Source organism: Eubalaena glacialis, chromosome 1 (genome assembly GCF_028564815.1).
Source record: "Eubalaena glacialis isolate mEubGla1 chromosome 1, mEubGla1.1.hap2.+ XY, whole genome shotgun sequence".
In the NCBI taxonomy this organism is placed as follows: Eukaryota; Metazoa; Chordata; class Mammalia; order Artiodactyla; family Balaenidae; genus Eubalaena; species Eubalaena glacialis.
In genome coordinates this window covers 26,876,353-26,901,027 of record NC_083716.1, presented here as the reverse complement: position 1 = coordinate 26,901,027, position 24,675 = coordinate 26,876,353, and the positions used below count along the sequence as shown (strand labels likewise).

The 24,675-nt window shown below is 45.9% G+C and overlaps 1 protein-coding gene across 6 annotated transcripts in view; it reads left to right on the top strand.

Annotated features, from left to right (window-relative positions):
- The window catches only part of GBF1 (golgi brefeldin A resistant guanine nucleotide exchange factor 1), a 118,387-nt gene that overhangs the window by 83,888 nt on the left and 9,824 nt on the right, over positions 1-24,675 (top strand). For 2 of the 6 annotated variants that reach the window (XM_061202215.1, XM_061201944.1), the window contains exons 4-24: positions 2,930-3,061; positions 8,990-9,108; positions 9,638-9,746; positions 10,260-10,320; positions 11,566-11,620; positions 15,362-15,509; positions 15,852-16,075; positions 16,601-16,766; positions 17,191-17,402; positions 17,743-17,841; positions 18,440-18,634; positions 18,853-19,042; positions 19,638-19,778; positions 20,100-20,188; positions 21,140-21,342; positions 21,819-21,942; positions 22,227-22,352; positions 22,622-22,704; positions 23,359-23,595; positions 23,876-23,969; positions 24,340-24,516. In XM_061202215.1, the coding sequence (XP_061058198.1) occupies positions 2,930-3,061; positions 8,990-9,108; positions 9,638-9,746; positions 10,260-10,320; positions 11,566-11,620; positions 15,362-15,509; positions 15,852-16,075; positions 16,601-16,766; positions 17,191-17,402; positions 17,743-17,841; positions 18,440-18,634; positions 18,853-19,042; positions 19,638-19,778; positions 20,100-20,188; positions 21,140-21,342; positions 21,819-21,942; positions 22,227-22,352; positions 22,622-22,704; positions 23,359-23,595; positions 23,876-23,969; positions 24,340-24,516 (2,984 nt within the window). Of the gene's footprint in view, positions 1-2,929; positions 3,062-8,989; positions 9,109-9,637; positions 9,747-10,259; positions 10,321-11,565; positions 11,621-15,361; positions 15,510-15,851; positions 16,076-16,597; positions 16,767-17,190; positions 17,403-17,742; positions 17,842-18,439; positions 18,635-18,852; positions 19,043-19,637; positions 19,779-20,099; positions 20,189-21,139; positions 21,343-21,818; positions 21,943-22,226; positions 22,353-22,621; positions 22,705-23,358; positions 23,596-23,875; positions 23,970-24,339; positions 24,517-24,675 lie in introns of all 6 variants that reach the window. The other 4 variants (XM_061201857.1, XM_061202033.1, XM_061202127.1 and 1 more) reach the window with 3 other exon arrangements.

The window sequence follows — 24,675 nt, the reverse complement described above, 5'->3', positions numbered from 1 at the left end:
ATAAAATAAATGAATTAAAAAAAAAAAGTCCAGCCCTTCTAGTTTTCCATCACTAAGTTTCCATAAAGCATTGACTCACAGAATGGAAGTGCTGGAATGAATGTATTTTAACAGTCAGATTCTAACTATCTAATTTGACAGATGAGCTTGGGTATCATATGCCTGGTTATTAGTAGGGGTGAGACTAATGATTCCTTGTCCATTGACTGGATTGTATATTATGTGAGGGTCACATCCAGAGCATCCAGAGAGTTTTCCGTGGGACTTTGTCCAAGCCTCTGTATAGTATCACTCCTGCCCCCTCCAAGTCTCTCAATGCCATGTTGAACTCTTTCCTCTTAAGAAGCAGAAGGTTAGGGGCTTCCCTGGTGGCACAGTGGTTAAGAATCCGCCTGCCAATGCAGGGGACACGGGTTCGAGCCCTGGTCCGGGGAGATGCCACATGCTGCAGAGCAACTAAGCCCGTGTGCCACAACTACTGAGCCTGTGCTCCAGAGCCTGCGAGCCACAATTACTGAGCCCACGTGCCACAACTACTGAACCCTGCGCGCCTAGAGCCAGTGCTCCGCAACAAGAGAAGCCACTGCAATAAGCCCGCGCACCACAACGGAGAGTATCCCCAGCTCACCGCAACTAGAGAAAACCCACGTGCAGCAACGAAGACCCAACGCAGCCTAAAATAAATAAATAAATAAATTTATTTTGAAAAAGAAAAAGAAATCTTCAGTTGAAGCAGCCCTGCAGAGACAGATCACACATCAATTTCAAGCCCACTGAACACAGCAGAGAAACTACTGCTTTGGTACATTAAGTCATTTGGCTTTGAGAGCCCACACCCTGTGTGTGTGTTAAAATTGATAGGACTCAAAAAGAGTCAGTTTTACCAAATTAAAAAATTTAAAAAACAAAAGGAGGCAGAATGCACTTGGCCCTGGAAGTGTCAAACGGTGGGTGTAAAATTGACCTAGTCTTTGACTATGACGCAAGTATAGGTATAGCACCTGGGTGAATGCTCAGAAAATCTGTTCCCTATCTCACCTCTCAAAGATTTGTCTTCCATCTAACACTTTCACATCTCAAATATACCAAACATGACTTTTTTTTTTTTTTTAAATAAGGACACACCTTTTTATTTATTTATTTACTTATGGCTGTGTTGGGTCTTCGTTTCTGTGCGAGGGCTTTCTCTAGTTGTGGGGGCCACTCTTCATCGCGGTGCACGGGCCTCTCACTATCGCGGCCTCTCCTGTTGCGGAGCACAGGCTCCAGATGCGCAGGCTCAGTAGTTGTGGCTCACGGGCCTAGTTGCTCCGCGGCATGTGGGATCTTCCCAGACCAGGGCTCGAACCCGTGTCCCCTGCATTGGCAGGCAGACTCTCAACCACTGCGCCACCAGGGAACCCCCAAACATGACTATTTTTTAAATGACAAACCAAATCGTATGTAATACAGTTGTGTTCCTAAAGCAGCAAGACTAGATGACTTTAGTTTTTTTCAATGTGCTTTTTAAAGGTATTTTATTTCAGCTTTCCCAAATATATCTATTCCTTACATCTCAACCCCTTAACCATCTTAAACACACACAAAGGTTTTCCTCTAGGTTTTTTCTGCAGATTGTACATCTCTAGGTGGGGGTAGTGGGGCATGAGAAGCAGGTTTTATACAGCTGATGTGATCACTGTACAGACAAGCTTGGAAAATGCTACCCAATCTGCCAATTAATTAAAGCATTAATCTGAGGAGCAGTGGGGCCAGGGAATGTTTACCCAAAGAGGAGGGTGGTAGGAATTGAGTGGGAAGCTCCCTACATTTGCATGAAAATGAAGGTGCTTAGGAAACCCAGCTTCCTTTTGTCTCTAAAGGTGGGGCAGCCCTTATCCAGTCCCTGAATCTTTCTGGCCTATTTAGGAAGCCTTTTAGGGAGCTAGTGTCTGAGATATGAAAGCACAGCAGAAAAACAAAACTTAAACCCTGGGCATAGTAGGGTACAGAGCAAGTCCAGTATAAAGTAGCTTCTTAGACCTGGAATGAAACCTTCTAAATTTAGGAGTATGTGCTGATAATTAAGTAGAATAGATGTAATGGTTTTACAAGTTTTAGAACCATATGTATAGACTGGGTTCAAATCCCAGCTCTGCTTCTTATTAGCTGTGTGATTTGGGGCCAATCATGTGTCTTATCTGAGCCTTATTTTTCTCATCTGTAAAATAAAGATTATGAATTGCCTCTTCATCTCAAGGCAGTTAGCCCTCTGCTTACTGTAGACAGAAAGGAGGCTAGAGAGTGGTTAGGACCTTTGCAAGATTATAAACTGCCTCCAGCACAGCCTTTTGTTCTTTTTGAGCTTATTTTTCAGCAAGGGACTATAAACCTCAAGTTTCCCCCTCAACTTCCTGGAATGTGCTGCATTCTTTATCTCTAAGATAAGTGACCTTGACTATAACAACAAAAGACCTAAGACAGCAGCTCATCCTGGGATCTCTTTGGCCACGTTGGCTGTACTCAAGATGAGGTTTACCTGTGCACCCCTAGGGAGGGTGGTGAAATGGACATGGATAATTGACCCAGCAATATTTGATGATATTAAAGAATTACTGTTAATTTTTAAATTGTGGTTTTAAAATATGTATACATACGTAAGTATATTAAAAACATAAAATTTACCATCTTAACCATTTTATTGTTAATTTTTAAGCATAGTAATGATACTGTGGTTTTTTAAGCTTTTTAATCTTTTAGAGCTACAAACTAAAAATTTTGCAGATAAAATGACATAGTGTTTGGGGTTTGATTCAAGGTAATCCGGAGGGAGGAAGATTGTCCCAGCAACTAAGAACTCTAGCCTCATGGCACAGTTAAGAAGGGCCTTTTTCTAGGGTTTAGCTTTTTGTAAGATGGCATCTCTTTATTCTCATTTCTTTTCTTGCAGAACTCTCAGAAATTGAGCCCAATGTGTTCCTTCGTCCATTTCTGGAAGTAATTCGCTCTGAAGATACCACTGGCCCAATCACTGGACTAGCACTCACCTCTGTCAACAAGTTCCTGTCCTATGCGCTCATAGGTAAGAGCTCAGACTTTGTTGGATGACCACAGCTCTTCATTTCTTGCCTCTCCTGGAGTGGTCAGGCTTTAGGCAATGAGCTGGTGATACTGGAAAGTTTTTCCCAGCCATCCGTTTCCTTGTAGAAGAGAAATAGGATTGTTTATTGGTTACTCATCACACTAATTGACTCAGGTTGTGCAGAGTGGGGAATGAGAGGTTTCCTTGGGACTCTGATTTCTTTGTGCTCTGGAGGCAGTTAAGGGTATAGTGCCCTTGGAGGTTTGTTTTATTTTGGTTTATTTTTTAAGTTATTTTTCAAATATAACGCATGCTTATTTTAAGAAGATAAACAATAAAGAGGTGTCTAAAAGAAAAGTTAATGGTCTCTCTCAATGTTTCTCCTCCTTCTTTAGGTAGATAATATTAACAGGCAGGTTTGAATCTTCCTATACCTTTTTCTACATGTGTATAAGTATATATAAAGTTCCACCTCTTTTAAAAAAGAAATAAAAATAGGATTATGTGCTACGTATTTTCCCATTTAATAGTATTAACTTAGGTGTACATGATATAATTATCCATCTGATTTATTCCTTTCCCTCCAGTTTTTTTGAGGTATATAACATTGTATCAGTTTAAGGTATACAGTGTAAAGATTTGATATATGCATATGTCGCAAGATGATAAACATAAGTTTAGTTAAATCCATTGCCTCACATAGAAACAAACTTTTTTGTGTGTGTGATGAGAACTTTTAAGATCTCTCTTAGCAACTTTCAAACATACAATACAGTATTGTTAACTGTAGTCATCATGCTGTACACTACATACCCAGAACTTATTAATCTTATAACTGAAGTTTGTATGTTCTTTTTTTACTGTGATAAAATATACATAATATAAAATTTGCCATTTTAATAATTTTAAAGTATATAATTCAGTGACATTAATTACATCCACAGTGTTGTGATTACCACCATCTATTTCTCAAACTTTTTCATCACGCCAAAAAAGAAATTCTAATCATTAAGCAATAATACACCATTTCCCCTGCCCCTCAGTCCCTGGTAAGATTTTTTTTTTCTTTTTGGTTAGCTGTATAATTTCCATAGTATAGATATAATACAGTTCACTCAATCATTCTCTTATTGAGTAATATTTAGGTTGTGTCTTATTTTGAGCCATTATTTTTTTTTTAATAAATTTATTTATGGCTGCGTTGGGTCTTCGTTGCTGTGCGTGGGCTTTCTCTAGTTGCGGCGAGCGGCGGCTACTCTTCGTTGCGGTTCGCGGGCTTCTCATTGTGGTGCGCGGGCTCCTCATTGTGGTGCGCGGGCTTCTCATTGCGGTGGCTTCTCTTGTTGCGGAGCACAGGTACTAGGTGCGCGGGCTTCAGTAGCTGTGGCTCGAAGGCTGTAGAGCGCAGGCTCAGTAGTTGTGGCGCACGGGCTTAGTTGCTCCGCGGCATGTGGGATCTTCCCGGACCAGGGCTCAAACCCGTGTCTCTTGCATTGGCGGGCGGATTCTTAACCACTGTGCCACCAGGGAAGCCCCAAGCCATTATTAATAATGCTGAAATAAGCATCCTTGTTCATATTTCTTTATTATTAATTTTCCTTTTGTATGACAGATTCCTGAACTTGAAATTTCTGGTTTAAAGGCCATGTGCAAATTACATTTTTATATGTACTACCAGTTTGCTTTCCCAAAAGATTAAAATCATTTGCACGTCCAACAGTAAGGTTTGAGAGTTTCCATTTCCCCACTCTGTCACCAGCACTGAATATTATCGATATTCTTTATTTGTGCTAATTTGATGGGTGAAAACTGGTATTTTGTAGTTTTTATTTCCTTGAGGCTGAATATTTGAATTTATTCTCCTTTGCCTATTATTTTATTGAGTTGTTTTTGTTTTTCTTATCAATTTGTAGGAGTTCTTTGTATAGTGTATATTAACCCATTGTCTATCACAGTATTACAAATATTTTCTCCCAATCTAGTCCAGATATTTTATCCAGTCTATTGTTTATCTCTGAATTTGTTTATGGTGTCTTTTTTGGATTCCTTTATAGTTGGTTTTGTCACTTAGAATACCGAATTTTTTTCCCCTATTGTCTGCCCATGTGCAAGGGTGAGGAACATAGAACACAGGCAGCTGTCCTTGTTTCTAAGTAGGGAGACAGGAAAAGAGGAAGCTCAGGCTGTAGCTAGCAAGAAAGGAAAATGACCTTCAGTTCAAGGCAAGAAAACCCTTTATCTTTTCTAGAAAGTTGGATTTGCTTAGTTGAAGCATTCAGGATTGGGAGCAGGTATCCTGGGTGCCAGCTAGGTTCTCTAGGTGCATGAGCTTCTCCAGGCACCCTAGTCCTAGCTTCATACTTCTCCTAAGCAAAAATCAGGCCCAGCTACTTACAGCCTTGCCCTGAGCACCACCTGCAGGTCATCTCTCTTCACGGCCTCCAGCAGCTGCCCTCTATGCCGTTTCCCTCTGCTCTTTCGTTTCCCTCTGCTCTTTCGTTTCCCTCTGCTCTTTCGTTTCCCTCTGCTCTTTCGTCAGTGTTACTCTCTCCCCTTTCTGGGGTTGGCAGACAAGCTGGTCATTGGAGACCTCAGGCCAGCTGGTCACTGGAGTTTCCTGTGGTGGGAAAAGAGAATGCTGGAGGTGGTGATTGCAGTGGGCATGAGAATAGGAAAGGGAAGGAGTATATGAAAGCCAGAAGGCAAAGGAGATGAGATTGGCAGATTTCCCTGCAGTCTTCTCCAGGGTGGCCAGGAAAGGAGGAGATTCTAAAGAAGGGGTCCTGGGGAAGACAAGGTCTGTTAAGTGAGCCAACCTTCTGTTTAGGCTGCTCTTCTGGAAGGAACTGCCCTCCACCTCTCAGCCCTGTGACCCAAGGCGTCTAGGGTTATTTTAGATCCTACTCCAAAGACCAGCCTTTTGTTTGGCCCCACACAGCTGCCAGATCAGGATTTGTGCCTCTGATTGCCTGGCTTATGAGGCCCTGCCTGTGGTTCTAAGGACCTGTCACTTGTACCTACCTTTTTAGAAAATTAACTTTGCTACTTCATTCAAGCTCAGAGGATAAGAGCTACAAAAAGATCAGTAGCGGTTAAACCACTTTACCTAGGGAGACTACTGAAAGAGGGGAAGAAATAGACGCCCAGGAGTTGGGAGCAAGGCTGCCATTCACTAGGAACTCTGAAACACTACACAGCACTGAGAAGGTCCTGGATTTCCCGAACAAGGAAAGGTCCCTCTGTGGACCCTGGAGGCCTGAATAAAGGACCCTGTCCAGCAGGACTGTGAGAGAGGACTCAGGCAACAGCCTTGAGAGTATAGGATTTTCCGTGTTGATTGGGAGAAACATGGAGAGTTGGTGTGATAGAAGGAGCTGGGTCACCTCCTATACTGTAGATCATCATGAAATTGGCTTCCTTCTGCATGACCTCTAAAGTAGCCGCTCATGATACTGAGTAGTGGCATGCAGGAAATAGGGCAAAGAGAGTCTGACTAGGTGTCAGAGACTAACCAGGATGGAAGAGAAAAAAGAAAACAAATGAAAACCACTCACAATTGATGAAAGTTTTCTGGCTCATTGTGGCAAGAGAAATGTTTTGGTTTCTCAGCCATCCGCTGAGCTTCAAACTCAGGAACTCCATTAATTTCAGGTACCAAGAAAGAGAAAATGGTAAGAATTTCTTCTAATTCCCACACTTAAAACTAGGAGGTTCTCCTAGCTTACACCATGCCACCTCTGGAGCATTTTTCTCTGTCACTCACAAAGCTTTGTCACGTCCCTATCTTTTTTTCCTACTTTTGCTCCCCTTTCAAGAACAGTCCAGGCAGTTCAGCAGGACCCTTGTAGGCCCTGATGGAGGTCACTTCTTTGACTACTCCTTGTAGATATTTATTTATTTATTTATTATAAATTTATTTATTTTATTTTATTTGTTTATTTTTGGCTACATCAGGTCTTCGTTGCTGCACGTGGGCTTTCCCTAGTTGGGGCGAGCGGGGGCTACTCTTTGTTGCGGTGCGTGGGCTTCTTATTGTGGTGGCTTCTCTGGTTGCGGAACATGGGCTCCAGGCACATGGGCTTCACTAGTTGTGGCATGCAGGCTCAGTAGTTGTTGCACACGGGCTTAGTTGCTCCACGGCATGTGGGATCTTCCCAGACCAGGGATCAAACCTGTGTCCCCTGCATTGGCAGGCGGAGTCTTAAACACTGCGCCACCAGGGAAGTCCTCCTTGTGGATATTTAAGTCATGAATGGGAGCAGAGTTTCCTCCTTGGCAGCATTTGTGTTAGCTTCCAGCATGGTGCTGATGGTCAGAGCTAGCTTCTCCCCTCTTACGGCTGAAAGTCTCCCTCCCTCCTATTCCCCAGTTAGCCAGCCTCCAGTCCTGTTTAGTTTGTCCCTTATCTCTCCTTAATCTTTAGTTAAGGTAGTTACAGGATTCTTGTCCATGACATACTGTTTTAAATAGGAATGAAACCAAAGCAGGAAGAGTTCTCTGATTTGCTGTAATGGGCACCCAAAAATGAGTATTGGCAGCAGTGACTGTCCATTTCTTCCCCCTACTCCCCTACCTCAGTTGCACCTGAACACAACATTCCAAAAGCAATCAGAGAGAGATGTGTTGAAAGAGAACATCTGAAAAGAGAAAGGCTGCAACCTTGGCATTCAGAGCTCTGGCCCGGGCTTCCCTGATGGTGCAGTGGTTAAGAATCCGCCTGCCAATGCAGGGGACACGGGTTCGAGCCCTGGTCCGGGAAGATCCCACATGCCACGGAGCAACTAAGCCCGTGCGCCACAACTACTGATCCTGTGCTCTAGAGCCCACGAGCCACAACTACTGAGCCCGAGCACCAAAACTACTGAAGCCTGCACGCCTAGAGCGCATGCTCCGCAACAAAATAAGCCACCGCAATGAGAAGCCTGCGCACCACACCAAAAAGTAGCCCCCGCTCGCCGCAACTAGAGAAAGCCCGCGCGCAGCAAGGAAGACCCGACGCAGCCAATACATACATACATACATATATACATAAATAAATAACATTTATAAAAAAAAAAAAAGCTCTGGCCCTACTCGGCCCTTGCTCTGGGCCAAAACCTCAAATTTCCAGGCCCTTCCTCTATGAAATGAGTAGCTTTACACCAGTGATTTCCAAAGTGTGGTCCCCTGACCAGCAGCATTAACTTTACCTGGAATCTTGTTAGAAATGCAAATTCTCAGGCCCCACGCTAGACCTACTAAATCAAAAATTCTGGGAGTGGGCCCAGCAATTTCTATTTTTTTTTTTTCTTTCTACAAATTTATTATTTATTTTACTTATTCACTCTTGGCTGCATTGGGTCTTCATTGCTGCATGCAGGCTTTTTCTAGTTGCAGTGAGCGGGGGCCACTCTTCATTGCGGTGTGCATGTTTCTCATTGAGGTGCGCGTGCTTCTCATTGCAGTGGCTTCTCTTGTTGAGGAGCATGGGCTCTAGGTGCGTGGGCTTCAGTAGTTGTAGTACATGGGCTCAGTAGTTGTGGCTCACAGGCTCTAGAGCGCAGGCTCAGTAGTTGTGGCACACGGGCTTAGTTGCTCCACGGCATGTGGGATCTTCCCGGACCAGAGATTGAACCTCTATCCCCTGCAATGGCAGGTGGACTCTTAACCACTGCGCCACCGGGGAAGTCCCAGCAATTTCTATTTTTAACAGGCCCTCCAAGTGATTCTGATATATGTTTAAGTTTGAGAACCACTTTTACACAGTGGAGTTTGTGCTGAGATGCTTATTAAAGCCAGTTATGGGCAAAAATTCTCAGGTAGCTCAAGAAGCCATGGGTTAGGGAATTGGGAGAGGAGAAAACCAAAGTCTCTCAAAACAGTCTCTAGACAGGATGTCTTGACTTTTCTGTCTCTCCTCTACACATCTTTTCTTTTTTGTTGGAGCAGATCCCATCCATGAGGGCACGGCAGAGGGCATGGAGAACATGGCAGATGCTGTCACCCACGCCCGTTTTGTGGGCACAGATCCTGCCAGCGATGAGGTTGTCCTGATGAAGATCCTTCAGGTAAATGGAGGGGGGAAGAGCAATTAGGCTAATGGCCAGGAGCTGGTGCCTCTGGCTCTACCTACCGGAGCCTGATGGCAGCTTGAAGCTATGTTTTGACTCCACTGGGGCTTAGAGAGCTACTTTGTTTCCAAACAAGCAGCTCCGGTACCCAAAGTAAAAGCTTTTTCTAAGGAAAATAATTAAAAGCTTTAAATGAATTGGTATCAAATACCGGAACCCTTAATAGGCTTGTACCTCTGGCAGACTGTATCTGTGCCATCCATCCGTTGGGCTTGTGGGCTAGGGCTGGAATGAGTGCTGAACTATGTTGGGGTCATGCAGAGTAAAGACACAGTTCCTAAGACAAGCTCCTGGGAGACCCCCCACCAAACTGAAGCAAGGTCAGCTCTTGCTAACCTCTTTCTCACCCCTGAGTGCTTCCGTAGGAGACTTAGAAAAACAGGAGGCAGCTTCTCTCCCCTCATGTACACCCTTCTTCACCCAGCCTGCCGTGTTTATCGTGGTCTCTCCTTTTTCTTCCTGGTAGGTACTGCGGACTCTGTTGCTGACCCCAGTAGGTGCCCACCTAACCAATGAATCTGTGTGTGAGATTATGCAGTCTTGCTTCCGGATCTGCTTTGAAATGAGGCTCAGTGGTAGGTGCTTGAATACTGGGCCCTTCACCATTCCTGGGGCCAGTATCTGTGAGTATGAATACAGGATGCTGTCTCTCAGTCCCAGAGAGATGGAAAACTCATGACTTCTCCATCACCTACCTTGTGGAGCTATAGGGATCTAGGAGTCTCTGTACTTGACAATTTGTTGTGCAGCTAGAATAGAGACCTTAGCTTTTTGTGCCAGGGCAAGAATTGGGCTGGATCCCAGAATGACTCAGCCCAGAACCAAATCTCCCTCCCTTGAGGTTTCTGGGATTGACACCAGCCTGCAACCCCTGAGAACACATCATTGCTCCCCCTTTTTATCCTGACTCAGTAGTGCCATCTAGTGGGCCAGTGATGTTCTGGCTGCCAGGCTGAGCTGGAGCTGGTTTTAATAAGTTTGGTATAATCCTTAGTAAACAAGGTTTGGAGGGGAGTCTGCTCTGAGAAGCCTCCTGATAATAGCACGGCAAGTAATGACACCTGTGTTATTTGTTTTTGCCTGTGCAGAGTTATTGAGAAAATCCGCAGAGCACACTCTCGTAGACATGGTGCAGCTGCTCTTCACAAGGTAAACCTGCTGCTGTTTGCTTCAGCCCGGCTGCCCAGGCCTCTTGAGCCTGCTTGCTTCCACACAGCCACTTCAGGGACCTGGCCAACCCCACAGCCACATCAGAGGCCACTGAGATTATGGATGGGCGTGGTTCTCTAGGACCAGGGTTACCAAGCAAGGGAGAAAGAGGAGGGAGCTGGCTTGGCCTCAGGGGGAAGCAGAGGGTTATTTGATCTAGGCTGACAGAACTTCTGCTTCCCAAACTTGTGTCTGTTTCTGTGCAGGTAGCAGCTGGGAAAGGGAACCCAGAGAGGAAGCCAAACTCAAGGGAGCCTGGAACAGGTTGCTGAGCTCCCAGAGCTCAGCCCGATTTCTGTGGGGAAGGACCAAGTCTAGGGTGACCAACAATCCTGGTTTGCCCGACTGTCCCAATTTTAGCAGTGAAAGTCCCGCATCCCCACAAACCAAAACAGTTGTTACCTCGTCAAGACCCTCAACTTAGGGCTTAGGAGACCTTTTCTTACTATGCCTAACACCCTGTTTTCTGTACTTCCTTTCAATAGCCTAACTTTGAGAAGAGCTGAGGCGAGGGCTTTACAGCGTCCCCTAGGGGATATTGATAATGGAAGAGGTTATGCATGTGTTGGGGCAAGGGTTATATGAGAAATCAGTATACTGTGAACCTAAGATTGCTTTTAAAAATAGTCTATTAGGGACTTCCCTGGCGGTCCAGTGGTTAACACTCTGTGCTGCCAATGCAGGGGGCACGGGTAATAATCCTTATTATCTACAGACTAGATCTGCCTCTGGACCCTGCTGCAAATTGTTTCTTACTTCTCAGGTTCAAATTTACTAATTTCAAAACTTCCACCTGCCTTTTACTTCTCACCCTATGCCCAGTCTCCTGGGGTTTTGATAGACTGCCCTCTCCCCTTATCATGGCTTTCAGCAATACTTGCTTAGTGAATACAAGCAGAAAGGAGTCAGTTTAAAGATGAAAAGAGCCTCCACACTCCAAGGGTACTTAGTCACCTTTCCCTCATGACCACCTTCTTTTTTAGAAAGTATCTGTGTCACAGGTCCCTCCATTTCTGTGGCTCTTCAGTGAAGCTCCAAAAAGGGTGAAATTAGCCTGCTTCTTTTCCTAGCTTTTCCTAAGAGATAGCATGCTCTGGCCCAGAGCATCTTTGGGCTGTGGCTGGCATGGAGGGGAAGATTTGTTATTATCCTTAATTACAGTCCATGGGATTTTCTATCTTACAGGTTACCTCAGTTTAAAGAAGAACCCAAGAACTATATGGGGACCAACATGAAGAAGGTATGACCTGCTATCCCTCATCCAAACCTCGATCTCCCAAATTCTGTACTATAGAGATTTTCCTGGATACCCTTGCTTAGCAAAAACATACTTTCGCCTAGACAGGTTTGCTTGGAATCTAGAAATAGCTATCGCTCCTTTACCAAGAAATTTATTCTTTCCCAGGTACCTCTCCTTCCCCAACCTTTCCTTTCCAGCCTATATTTGTTGACCCACCATGTAAGCTAGTGAGCCAGTCCTTCATGGAAACTGGGTGAGGCCCATCCGGCTGGGCTGAAAATGTATGTTGAGAAAGGTGAAAGTCCTGCCATCCCCTCAGGGCCTAGTCTTATCAGCAGGTAGGAGGCCTAGAGAGGCTATACCTCAAATCCCATCCTAATACTGGATTAGACTGGGCTCATGCTTGGGCTAGCCTCTGTTGACAAGATAAATCAAGTCTGACTCCAGATCAGGAGGTTCTCAAACTGCTAGGAGAAGAAGGGTGTTCAGAAGAATGGCCCCTTTCTATCTTGAACTGAAGCCCTGGACTTCACAGGCCTCTGATGAGGATTCTGCTTGCAGCCCTAAGAGGTTCTGCCCTTGGAGATGACCCTTGGCTGTTTGGTGCATGCACATAACCTTCCCCTTTCCCCTGCCATCCATCCCCATTCCTGCCCTATGCCCTGTTGGTGTGTGTCTGAGTTTATTTCACTCTGCTTAAATCGTTCGTTTGCCTGTCTTTCACAGATTTCTCCATGTCTCCTCAACAAACTGGAGCTAAGTAGTGGGGAGCAGACCAAAGCCCTGAACCAGTTAGAGAGGGTACTACTCTTTAAGAACCTCAAGGTCTCTCTCCCTCTCCCTCTCCCTCTCCTTACCCCCTTTTTATTTATTTATTTAAATGTGTATTTTTTATATGTAACATCTGGGTCCCATATCCACTGTGTAGAGCACAATTTACCCCTCCCTAGTAACACAGCACGGCTTTGGAAGAGCTGCATGTGTTTGTAACTTTGCAGTGTTGGGAATTTTCGTGGGGCATCTGGCTGCCTGAAGGCAGAAGGAAGCCTTGAACTGATAATACGTTATGTAGTAAGCCTAGAAAGAGAGCCTGGGTCCTGCTGACGTCTTGTGGGGAGGCTTAATATCTACCATTTCTAGGGGAACTATGAGGAACTGTCAAACAAGACCCTTCCCTTTTCTGCCCTCTCCCTGTCTCAGAGCTGGCATTAGAAAGCTTAAGCACAGTCCTTGATTCTAGCTGGATGCCTGAACTTGGTTTTGAGGGAAAGGGTAGTCTGTCTAGTTGGGGTCATTTTTTTCCTGGTTACCATTAAAGGGGTCATTCTAAGGTTTAGGACTCTAGATGGATGAAAAGGAGCCAGGTCCCAGGTTAGCCCAGGGCACTGGCAGTACTTTGGGATCTGCAAAGGTGACCTCTGTCCTTTGGAAGTAAGGGAACTTAGAACGGAGGTGCAAGCTAAAGATTACCCTAATCCCCATATCCCTGCTTTAGGAAGAAGAGGGAGAGAAGGAGGTATGGGCTATCTAAGCTCTCATAACAGTGTGCATGCTAGAGGTGTGGCTGTGGACATCCAGGTCATTGAAGATAAAAAGAACTGTGTGTGTTTTGTGTGTGTGTGTGCACTAGACAGTCCATAGGCCTGTGTTTTCTTTGCATGCTTTGTCTCTAGTTTCACTTGTGTGCTTGCCTAGTCTCAAGTTGCAGCTCTCTTCAGTGGCTACCCACCATTTTGCCATGATTATTAATCTAGGACTTGCCCTTTCTTTATAAAGCTTATATTGTCCTTTGGAAATAAAAAGTTATACGGATAAGGTGATGTAGAGTTTCATGAACTGCTCACCCCTCCCCCCCCCCACCTTAGGATCTTAGAACAGGGAACACAGCTATACTTTTAAAGGAGACGCTTGTAAGAACTGGCAGCCTCTCAACTTCTATTCCATCCAGGAGGCAGAGAACATTCATTGAAATGATCAGGTTAGAGCTACCTCTGCAGAGGCTAGAGAACGAAACAGGAAGGACTGAACCTAGTGTGGGAAGGAATCTCAATGACTGGGCTTCTCCATGGAAGTAGGACTACCTGGAATTCCTGATATTGGGGAGCCACCTGGAGAGAAAAGATATTTCACACAAGTCAATCCAGATGTGAGTGCTTTTTGGAGCTCAGTGACAGTTTCCAGTTTAAACCAGGAGGTTCCTCTTTTCCCTCATTGATCTCTTGGACTTCTGGCCTATCTGCATGTTTAACTGACTCTTACCCCCAGAACTTTCTTTTGGGCTTCAGTGGTTTCTGGAGGGAGCATCCTGGTTCCTGCTTAACCACAGTGCTCAGAGTACTTGAAGCTCTATTCTAGGCATATGACTGCTGGCATTTTGGAGATGCAGGGACAAAAAGTGTAAATCCAATGCGAGGCTGTTGCTATGTTACTAAGAGCTGGAGGTGGGGCTCAGCTGTTGGGCGTGTCTCCTTTATGGGTGGAGATATGAGTATGGAAGGAAGAATTATGTGGTTTCTAAGCAAAGGATCAAAGGTTGTCCAGATTCTGGAGGGCTTGGGGGAGGAAGGGGGGCTTATCCTTCAAATAGCAGAAGGAATTGAATAGGCCAAGGATAATATGGGCATTTTCAGCTTTTAGAAAGAGGCAGGGAGAAAAATTGTTTCTACTCTCTTTTAGAGTCATTCTAATGGTTCCTAGAAGAGAATTGCTGTTGCCCATTCCAGGAATGGTCTATCAATCTAGGACTAGTTTGATATAACTGTAGAAGGACTGGATACAAACTGTAATTGAGAAGGCATCAGGATTAAGAAAATGAAATGGGCTTAAACAAAGTAGCTGTGAACTTAGGGTGGAGAAAATGCATGAAAACTTATACCCTAAAGTAGTCAATGGGTGATAAAGATTTTCCTTTGTGACTAAAAGGAAGCTATAGGAGAGAGAGAAATGCAGCAAGAGGAAGGGAAATGGAATAGAGCAAGAGTCCAAGAAATCAGTAGCCTTACCACCTGAAAGCATAAAGTTGCTTCTAGAAAGACCAACAATGAGAAGGACAGGAGGTCTCATTTATATACCAAAGTTGGGAGCAGCAGAGAGCAGAGCAGCAGCATGACATGATCTTTCATCCTTAACTCCACAAATCAACTGGGATGCCACTCCTTCCTTAATTCCAGGGAATGAACCTTTGACCAATTTGATGTAGACATTCCACAGTAAGGGATATGGTTAGGATCTAGGCCCAGTTCATGAAGTAATAGGAAAGCTAAGAGTTTGGCTGGGAAGGAGTAGACTCTCACAGTTGGATAAGAACTAGGAGTAGGAGGCTACTATGCAGGTAGTTGAGGAGGAAAGCCCAGGGATCCAGGGCCTGAAGATCTGCAGCTTTGGGCAAAGGACCCCCTGCCCTTACGCTTTCTGCAAGAGGGTCAGGCACCATCTACAGGACTGAGGATTGCCACCCAGTATTCAGGGAAGCAGAGTGATGTATGAGGGCTGGCCTTATCAATGACCAGCCTAAAACCAGAATGTCACCTTCCACTTGGAGGCTCTCAGGCTGACCTTTAAAGTGGCAAGAGTAGAAGGCAAGTTGGAGGAGTAGGAATGTGCTCTGATGGTCTAGATTCTTACTGTGGCACAGATGTGGGGTATAGACTATTTTCTAGGGACCAGTAGGACTAAAAGAAGAGATTTCTAGGGATACAATCTTAATTTGAATACCATGCTAATGAGTTGTGATATTTCCAGCTGAAAATGAGAGCAGGAGGCATGAGTGATTCATCTAAGTGGAAGAAACAGAAGAGATCTCCCCGGCCCCCACGCCATATGACCAAAGTCACACCAGGTTCAGAGCTGCCCACCCCCAGTGGAACCACCTTATCCTCTAACCTCACTGGTGAGTACCCTGAGCTGCTGCTTCTGATTAGAATAGATAGAAGAAAAGTTCCTTCCTCTCTCAGGAATTTTGACATTGAAGACCAACTAATTGAGGGGCTGTGGTCTTTCTACTGAGAGCAAAAAGGGAAAACTCCAGGTCAGATCAAACTGTGACCATTTAGCAATTCGCAGTGACTTAAGGTTGTTCTCCTTCCAGTGGGACTCTGACTACTTTAGAGACCAAGCATATGCAGAAATTAATATGCAGTCTAGGAAAAACAAACAAACAAACGGTACCATGGAAGGTATGTGTTTCCCACAGAGTCTCTTTTCTTCAAGCCTCACTCACTTTGTTTCGCAGGTGGCATGCCCTTCATCGATGTACCCACTCCCATCTCCTCTGCAAGTTCAGAAGCTGCCTCAGCAGTGGTCAGCCCCTCTACAGACAGTGGCCTGGAGTTCTCCTCCCAGACCACCTCCAAAGAGGACCTCACTGACCTGGAGCAACCTGGCTCTCCAGGGTATAGCACAGTTGCAGAGCCTGGCAGCAGTGAGCTAGGGGTTCCTGAGCAACCTGACCCCCAGGTATGGCTTTGATTTCTAAAGACCCCTGTCTAGTCTTCTACTGTGGAATTGGCTTGATCCTTTGGCTCTTTATCCAGGCCTTGGCTCAAAAGAAGGTTGGGGCAGGGGGTTCTTCCCTGTTTCCTAGAATTAGCTGTGCTACCTAGAAAAACCACAGCATGACTCACTGTGAGAGGTAGCTCACAGGATTTTCAAGCTGTGCATACATGTAGTACTTGGCAAAGGTGAGGATGCTGACCGTGGCTTCTTCTGGAAGTTAATGATCTAAATCCAAGCTCCTGAGGGCCTCTGTTGCCTCTGGGGTTCTAGTCACTGAAGGTCACTGATGCCTCAGGTGATGTTTTCTGAGTCCTTCATCATACTCCTTCCCTGAACCATCTTGCATTGATTCATAGCCCACTGAGCTGGCCCTACACCCGCAGTCCATTAGAGACACTTGGAGGACAGATACTTAAGAGAAATAAATTCCCAATTGCTCTTGCCTCATCTCTTTTCCTGTATCCTCCCCACTACTGGTCATAGCAGGAAGAGGCCCATGTGGAAAAGGCCCAATCAACATCCGTGGAATCCATCCCTGAAGTATTAGAGGAGTGCACATCTCCTGCTGACCACTCTGACTCTGCTTCTGTCCATGACATGGATTACGTCAACCCCCGGGGTGTGCGCTTTACACAGTCCTCTCAGAAAGAAGGTGAGTACTCTCAGGCAGGCTCTTCCCCCATCCTACCCACTAAGCTGTCTGAGCCTAAACCATCTTAGACCCAAGGTGTCTGCTGGTCCAAGTCCTACGGCATTTTCTAGTCAGGAAATGGAATCAAGCAAGAGGACTATTGGATGAAGCCCTTCCCTAACTTACACAGAGAGGGAGTTTGGTGGACAATAGGAAGTGAGAGGGAAGAATAGAAAGCTTGGGACTTTTAACAGAAAGGTGGGATCATCAATTCTGATTCCCTTCAGTAAGTGAGACTAGTCTCCTTACTGCCCCAGAAAAAAAACATTTTTTTCCTGAAGAGAATCACTTATCTGAAATTACCTGTATAATGCAGAGCAGGCTAGGGCAAGTGATCGAGCCAGTTGTTTCTTAGCAGTCCCACTTCCCTCCTGGCCTTTCCCAGGCACAGCTTTGGTCCCCTATGGTCTTCCTTGCATCCGTGAGCTCTTCCGATTCCTCATCTCCCTCACCAACCCACACGACCGCCACAACTCAGAGGTTATGATCCACATGGGACTGCATTTGCTGACAGTGGCTCTCGAGTCAGCCCCTGTAGCCCAGTGCCAAACCCTCTTGGGCCTCATCAAGGATGAGATGTGCCGCCACTTATTCCAGGTAAGACTGGATTTCTAGAGGGACTCCGAACACCTGGCTTTTTTTCAGGGTCTTTCAAGGGCCAGGGGAACACAGGGAGGTTTGGCTGATTCATGTGAAGAGTATAGGACCCAGGAAAGAACCTACCTCCCCTACTGACCAGTAGTCATAGTCAAGAGGACTCCAGTAGTTCCCCGGGGACTCTGGCAACCAAAGAGAAACATAGGAATGGCTAGATATAGAGTTCCCTCAGAGCACATGACCTTAGTGACAACTTCCCACAGTTTGCTGTCCTGCTTTCTCTTGGTTGAGCCATAGTCAGGTTCAGAAACCTAATAGCCCATCCTACTGTGATCTCCAGCTACTCAGCGTAGAGCGACTGAACCTTTATGCTGCTTCCCTGCGGGTATGCTTCCTACTGTTTGAGAGCATGAGGGAGCACCTCAAGTTCCAATTAGAGGTGAGTTTCTTGAAGTTGGAAAAAAAATTGGAAGATATATGGCACCTTCATTCGGGTCAGCTTTGTCATGCTGCAGGAGTGGGATTTGGTGGCTTCTGAGGAGAGTGCTTTTAGCCTCCATAGTTTGGTTCATTGGCTCTCCTCTTTAGTGGAGAAATTAAAAGGTGCCCAGAGAAACCTGGCTGGCTATAAAATGGGAGAACCCGAATATGAGAACTGGCAGGTAATCTCACCATGAGTGGGTACAACTCTTCTGTCTGCAGTTCTTTTGCAACACAGGCAGGCAAGTCAAGCTAGCTTCACCACTAAATTGCAAAAGGGAGCTCTGAATAGGACCAAATCAGGCTCACACAGAGAGCACAAAAAGGGCAATGGGCAGCTTGTTTTGGATCAGGTACGAGGTAGAGGGCCAGGCCTCCCCCATCATGAAGGACAAAGAGGGGGATGTATTTAGGGGATGGAATACCATTAAGTGTCTCTTAATGCATACCTTCTGGCTAGGCGTCTGCTTCCTGTTTAATGTTTTTCCTGTCCAATTTGTCTCTTCCTATCTTGAATCCTTTCCGCACCCAAATGGCAATTACTGGATTACTGTCAGATGTACATCAAAAAGCTCATGGAGATCATCACTGTGGAGAACCCCAAGATGCCTTATGAGATGAAGGAGATGGCTTTGGAGGCCACTGTGCAACTCTGGCACATCCCCAGCTTTGTCACTGAGCTCTATATCAACTATGACTGTGACTACTACTGTTCCAACCTCTTTGAAGATCTCACCAAGCTGCTGTCCAAGGTGCTGAGCATTATTACTGACCTCTAGAAAGACGACTTTATTAAGGAAATCTCTCTGGTGGTAGTGAGGATGCTACATATAGGGAATGAAACGCTTGAGAGCTGGGGAACAAGAAGAAGAAGTATATCTTCTCAAGGCAATGTAGAAGTTATGGGCGGTTTTAGGATTTTTGGAAAAGTATTCTAACCCCAAGTCTCCTGGATCTGTTTACTTTCCAGAATGCCTTCCCTGTGTCTGGTCAGCTCTATACAACACACCTGCTGTCTCTCGATGCCCTGTTGACAGTGATTGACAGCACTGAGGCCCACTGCCAAGCCAAAGTCCTCAACAACCTTACCCAGCAAGAAAAGAAAGAGGCAGCCAGACCTGGCTGTGAGGCAGTAGATGGCACTCGAGAAGCCAACAATAGTGAGAGGCATTTCTTTCTTTGAGGATCCCAGGGTTCTATGTTTATCCCTTCTCTACTCACTGAATCCTTTCTCCTACCCTTATGTCACTTCCTCCAAAGTACTCCTAATTCTGTGTTTCCGAGGTTTGGGATGTGAATCATAGACCAGGCTGGCACATTAGCAGGACTCATGGACTTCTCCCTTTCTCCTCTTCCACGCTTTAGCTATTTTTACAGAATTGTTATTTCTTTATGGGGAGAAAAGAGAATATAGATTAAAGGATATAGGACTTCTGTGCCTAAAAGCTCCAGACCCTACCTTTTCCTACCCCCAGTGCCTGCCACCACTCTAATTAATCTTCTCTAACTTTTCCTTGAGATTGAGGTTGCAGAAGATCAGGGAAAGTGATTGGGTAATCTTTTTATTAAATTGTAGAATCTAATGCTTGGCTGATGTGGGATAGTGACTACTTATTTGGGCTTGGGTTTGTCCTGTCAGGGCTGGTGACCTATGTGGGAACATGCAGGTCTCCTTGGCCTGAAGCTTGATTCTCCTGCAGCTCTGCTTGGCTTCCTACACCATCAGTCTTCATTTACCTTCTTTTCTCTTACCAGCTGAGAGAGCAGCCAGCGATGGGAAGGCTATAGGCATGGCCCCAGACATCACAGGCCTGCATGTGCCAGGTGGAGGGCGGCTGCCAGCAGAACATGGGAAACCAGGATGCAGTGATCTGGAGGAAGCTGGTGACTCTGGGGGTGGGTACTGGGTGTCCATCATCCTAAGCCCCCTCAACTGGAAGGCCTGGTAGAGAACAGAGGGGAGGGGAGCAGAAATACCCTAGGGTAGTACCTGAATGAACACTGGCTGCTCACCATGCCTTCAGACCCAGAGAGAGGAAAGAAAACATTTGGAGCCCTAGAAGATAGGACTTCTAAGAAAGTGGAAGACTGATGAGGACAAGAAATTTTCTGAGGCATCCTTTTTTTCACTAGAGAGTATATCAGCATCCTTCCAAAAGTCATTATCCTGGTAAAAGAGGTCTTACTGGTGTTTCCCTCTCTTCCTCCCATTCCTAGCTGACAAAAAGTTTACCCGGAAGCCACCTCGATTTTCCTGTCTCCTGCCAGATCCACGGGAGTTGATTGAAATTAAGAATAAAAAGAAGGTATATATAGATATCCCCAGAGCTCAGCCTCTACCCATTTCTGACTGGGTGTTCTCTGTAGGGTTTCTGTCTCAGAGAATGAGGGAGAGTCTAAGCTCACTGAACAGCTTCCCAAGGCTAGTTTTTGAGCTTCTTGGCGCTTCAGCAACCCCCCAATCTCCTTTGAAGCCCTTTCCTTACTCCTAAGCCATGTAATCGGCATCTCCTATTGTGTACTCCTGGGCAAATGCTGCCCTAGCTGAGAGTCAAGTGTTACTTGCGGTGACAAGAGCCCTGGGAGCTGGTATCCTGTGGGTCACCGAAGGTTATTGGTCATCTCAAGCTCTGGGGTGATGATTGGCAATAAAAGGGAATTGACATTTATTCTGGTGCTTTTTAGTAAAGTTCAAATAACTGTACTTTTTGGTTTTCTAACACAAAGAAAACCTTCTATTTAACCCTTTCTTCCTCGTAAGGCCAGCCTAAATGACTTTGGTTTTTGTGTGCCCTTGATTGCAGGGCTGTGACTAGACAGTCAAAAAGTTATCATCGCAGTTAGTTCACCTTGTCTTCCAAACCACAGGGCCTTAAGAGCTAGGAAACCAAAGAAAGAAGGGGAATCCGAGCTAGTCTGTAAACAGATACCAGGAACGGCTCTAATACTGGAGAGAAAAGAAAACCTTCTCTAGTCTCTTTCTTCCATTTTTTTCCTCTGATTCTCAGGTTGGAGGAGAGTGCTATGCCTCTTTAGCACTCAGAAAAGGAGTAAAAAGGAGCTCCTCAGCCACTTCTAGTTAAACATGGAGATTGGGGAAAGCTAGGGGCCAATATGGTTCAGCCTTAGTTCTGGAGTGACTTAGAACTATGTCCTAGGAGCCCATTAGGTGACCAGCTGTGGACTGTGATGGAGACCTGCCCTTGTCTGGTTTAGGGGCAGAGCAGCTTTTGACACCTCCTGTATTTCTTCTCTAGCTGCTGATCACTGGCACAGAGCAGTTCAACCAGAAACCAAAGAAGGGGATCCAGTTTCTGCAAGAGAAAGGTCTCCTCACCATCCCAATGGACAACACAGAGGTAGCCCAGTGGCTGAGAGAGAACCCTCGGCTGGACAAGAAAATGATTGGAGAGTTTGTGAGTGACCGCAAAAACATTGACCTGTTGGAGAGCTTTGTGAGGTAAGGAAACTGCAAGAAATGTGGGACATAGTTGATGATCAGTCTGGGGGGACAGACAGTTCAAAACAGTACCAGTCAGTTCCTGATGGTGACCCAGGTCATGCACTCTTCCTCTTCCCAAGATTTATATCTGTTGGATCTGAAAGAGTCTCCAGCAAGAAAGCTTTGGGCACCATTCCATTCTACATAGAGAATATTGCAAAGGGGTGGAGTAGGGTTCCTGAGCACAGGGTAGGTTTTGGGTTCCAGGGATGAGGTTTCTATGTAGGAGCACACTGATGTGAAGAGTACTAAGCTTAGGGGTTGTCAAATTCTGGTTCTGTGTTAGAGATGACCAGGAGATACCTCCCCTTTGCCAGAGCTCTCAGCCTCTTCTGTTCCAATAGGAGAAGCTTAGTGGGACTGTAGCTAATAGAGCACCCAACATTTGCAGCTTATACATCTTAAGCCTTTCGTCCTTCTTTCTTTCCCTGTAGCACCTTCAGCTTTCAGGGTCTGCGGCTGGACGAAGCTCTCCGTCTCTACCTGGAAGCCTTCCGCTTGCCCGGGGAAGCACCGGTCATCCAGAGGTTGCTAGAGGCATTCACAGAACACTGGAGGGTGAGTTTGAGTGGCAGGGGCTGAGCCCAGCATCCCAAATTAATTTGACTAAGGGTTTCTGTGGCTTCAACTGAAGGACCCAGTTGCTGTCTCCTAAGAAGGCTGAGAGCAATGTCAGTGAGCTTTCCCATAGAGGGGCCAGCTTCCATCAAGGAGTAGGCAAGAGATGGGCCTCTTTCTGGCTGGTACCTTCCCTCTTTATCAGCATTGACCAGTGGGTTGGTAGTGAGGGTTTGATTGGCCAGAGAAGGGCATTGACATAGGTGGGGTCTTTGATTTTTCAGAATTGTAATGGCTCCCCATTTGCCAATAGCGATGCCTGCTTTGCCCTGGCCTATGCTGTCATCATGCTTAATACTGACCAGCACAACCACAACGTTCGCAAGCAGAATGCACCCATGACTCTGGAGGTAAGATTGGATCCCAGCCATGGCAGAGCAGTTCCAGCACAGCTTTGGAGGTAGCAGGAAGGACATGGGTTTTCCAGTGGGCACAATGGACAAGCTTCTGTCCAAGGGAGTCAGGGGGCGCTGACCAATCCAAAAGAGGAACTGGGGTAGGGAAGTGGATTCTGTCACTTACTGTTTCCTAAAGTCCTGTTTACCACAGACCCAGGAGTTCCCTGAGTGGGGCTTCAGCATTGACACGTGGGGGGTAAAGATTATTGCCCTGTCTCTAGGAGTTTCGCAAAAATCTAAAAGGTGTGAATGGAGGCAAGGACTTTGAGCAAGACATTCTGGAGGACATGTACCATGCCATCAAGTGAGTACACGTAGAGAATGGTGTAGCATCTCTGTTAAGGAGAAGCACGCTACTTCCTTCTCCAGATTTTAGAGTCACGTCAGACTGCAGTGACTCATATGCCCTGGATTTAGCATCGTAATTTATCTGGGTAGCCCCTTCTCCCCCAACTGATTTATTCCTTAAAGAATCCTGAACAGTACTAGAACTTTAGTACCCTGAGCCAGGATCCAAACTGCCCCTGCTAAGTGGAATGTCATCGCCCCATTTTCCGAACGCAGAGAAGCTAGGTTTTCCTGTCTAGCTTGCAAGATGCATTATGGGGCTAGTAGAGAACCCAAGATGGGTACTAGAGGGTGAGGTTTGGGACGCTTAGGTTTTTACTGTAAATCAGAAAAGGTAGAATTGTTCATCCTCTCATACCCAGAAAGAATATGAGATCTTACTATAGAACTAAAGGCCCACTTAGAGACGGGGCTTGGAGATTATGGAATGCTTCCTTTCTTTCTCCTTGGTGCCACTGGTGGGGAGGGAAGCAGACCACTGAGCTGCAGTTTTGATGACCTCTCATTGAAGGAAAGTGCCAGTAATGGGTAGAAAGCCCTAGTTTGTAACCAGTTTGTAACCAGTCAGGTTCAGAGCAGTGCACCTACTCCTTTTGTTACCTCCTGACAGGAATGAGGAAATTGTGATGCCTGAGGAGCAGACAGGCCTGGTTCGGGAGAATTATGTATGGAATGTGCTGCTTCATCGAGGTGCCACCCCAGAAGGCATATTCCTACGTGTGCCTGCTGGCAGCTACGATCTTGACCTCTTCACCATGACCTGGGGCCCCACTATTGCTGCTCTTTCTTATGTCTTTGACAAAAGCCTTGAGGAGACAATCATCCAAAAAGCCATCTCAGGCTTCAGGTAGCCAGAGTTTGACTTTGGTCTTGATCTCCTTCCACCTCTCTGAGTTAACTTGGTTGCCTCCATGCCTCTCTGACTCCTACTCTTATTTTCCTTAGAATGGGTTCCTCCTGAGTTTTTCAGGGAGGCTGAAGCTTGGGAAAGCTCAATCTTAAACAGACTCAAGAGTCAAAGGTTTCTTCCTGGGACTGATTAGGGAAGAATCCCAAGCAAGCCTCCTTGGGGACTTGGAAGGGCTGCCTGGCCTTTCAGTGACTGTATCTGGTATGTGACGTTACAGGAAGTGCGCCATGATCTCCGCCCACTATGGCCTCAGTGATGTGTTTGACAATCTCATCATCTCTCTATGCAAATTCACAGCTCTCAGCAGTGAGGTGAGCAGGGACAGGAACTGTGTACTTGGAGTTCCAAAGAAAGACCTCTCTTTTAGCCGTAGACCTACCCTTATCTGTGGAGCTGGTTTCCATCAGCATATTCTCTCACTACCCCTGAACTACAGTAGAGCTTAGCCATTTCTGTCTGACACACCCTAGGATGAGAATAGCATTACCTCATATAATGGGGATGAGAGAGGAGATACAGTAGTGGAGAAGGCCTTAGCCAGGGTAGCCCTTCCCACCAGTATTACGGGGGATTGAAGCAGAACTACCAGAAGGACCCTTAGGAACCATAGGTAGAGGCCTAAGAGAATCTCCTTTCAAGACATTTGCCAGGCCCTAAGCCTCGTCTCATCTTCCTTTCCAGTCCATTGAGAACCTGCCCACTGTGTTTGGAAGCAACCCTAAAGCCCACATTGCAGCCAAGACAGTATTCCATTTGGCCCATCGTCATGGTGACATCCTGCGGGAGGGCTGGAAGAATATCATGGAGGCCATGCTGCAGCTCTTCCGAGCCCAACTGCTGCCCAAGGCTATGGTGGAGGTAATTCTTGGTAGGAGACTAATCAATAATAACAAGGCAAGAGCTCCAAGATTAAGTACTGTCTGCATATAGAACTGGTTGAGCGTAGCACTGGGCCTGATGCATGCTGAAACTTACCAGGAACGCCTCAAATGTAAGACCACAGATCTTTGCCCATGG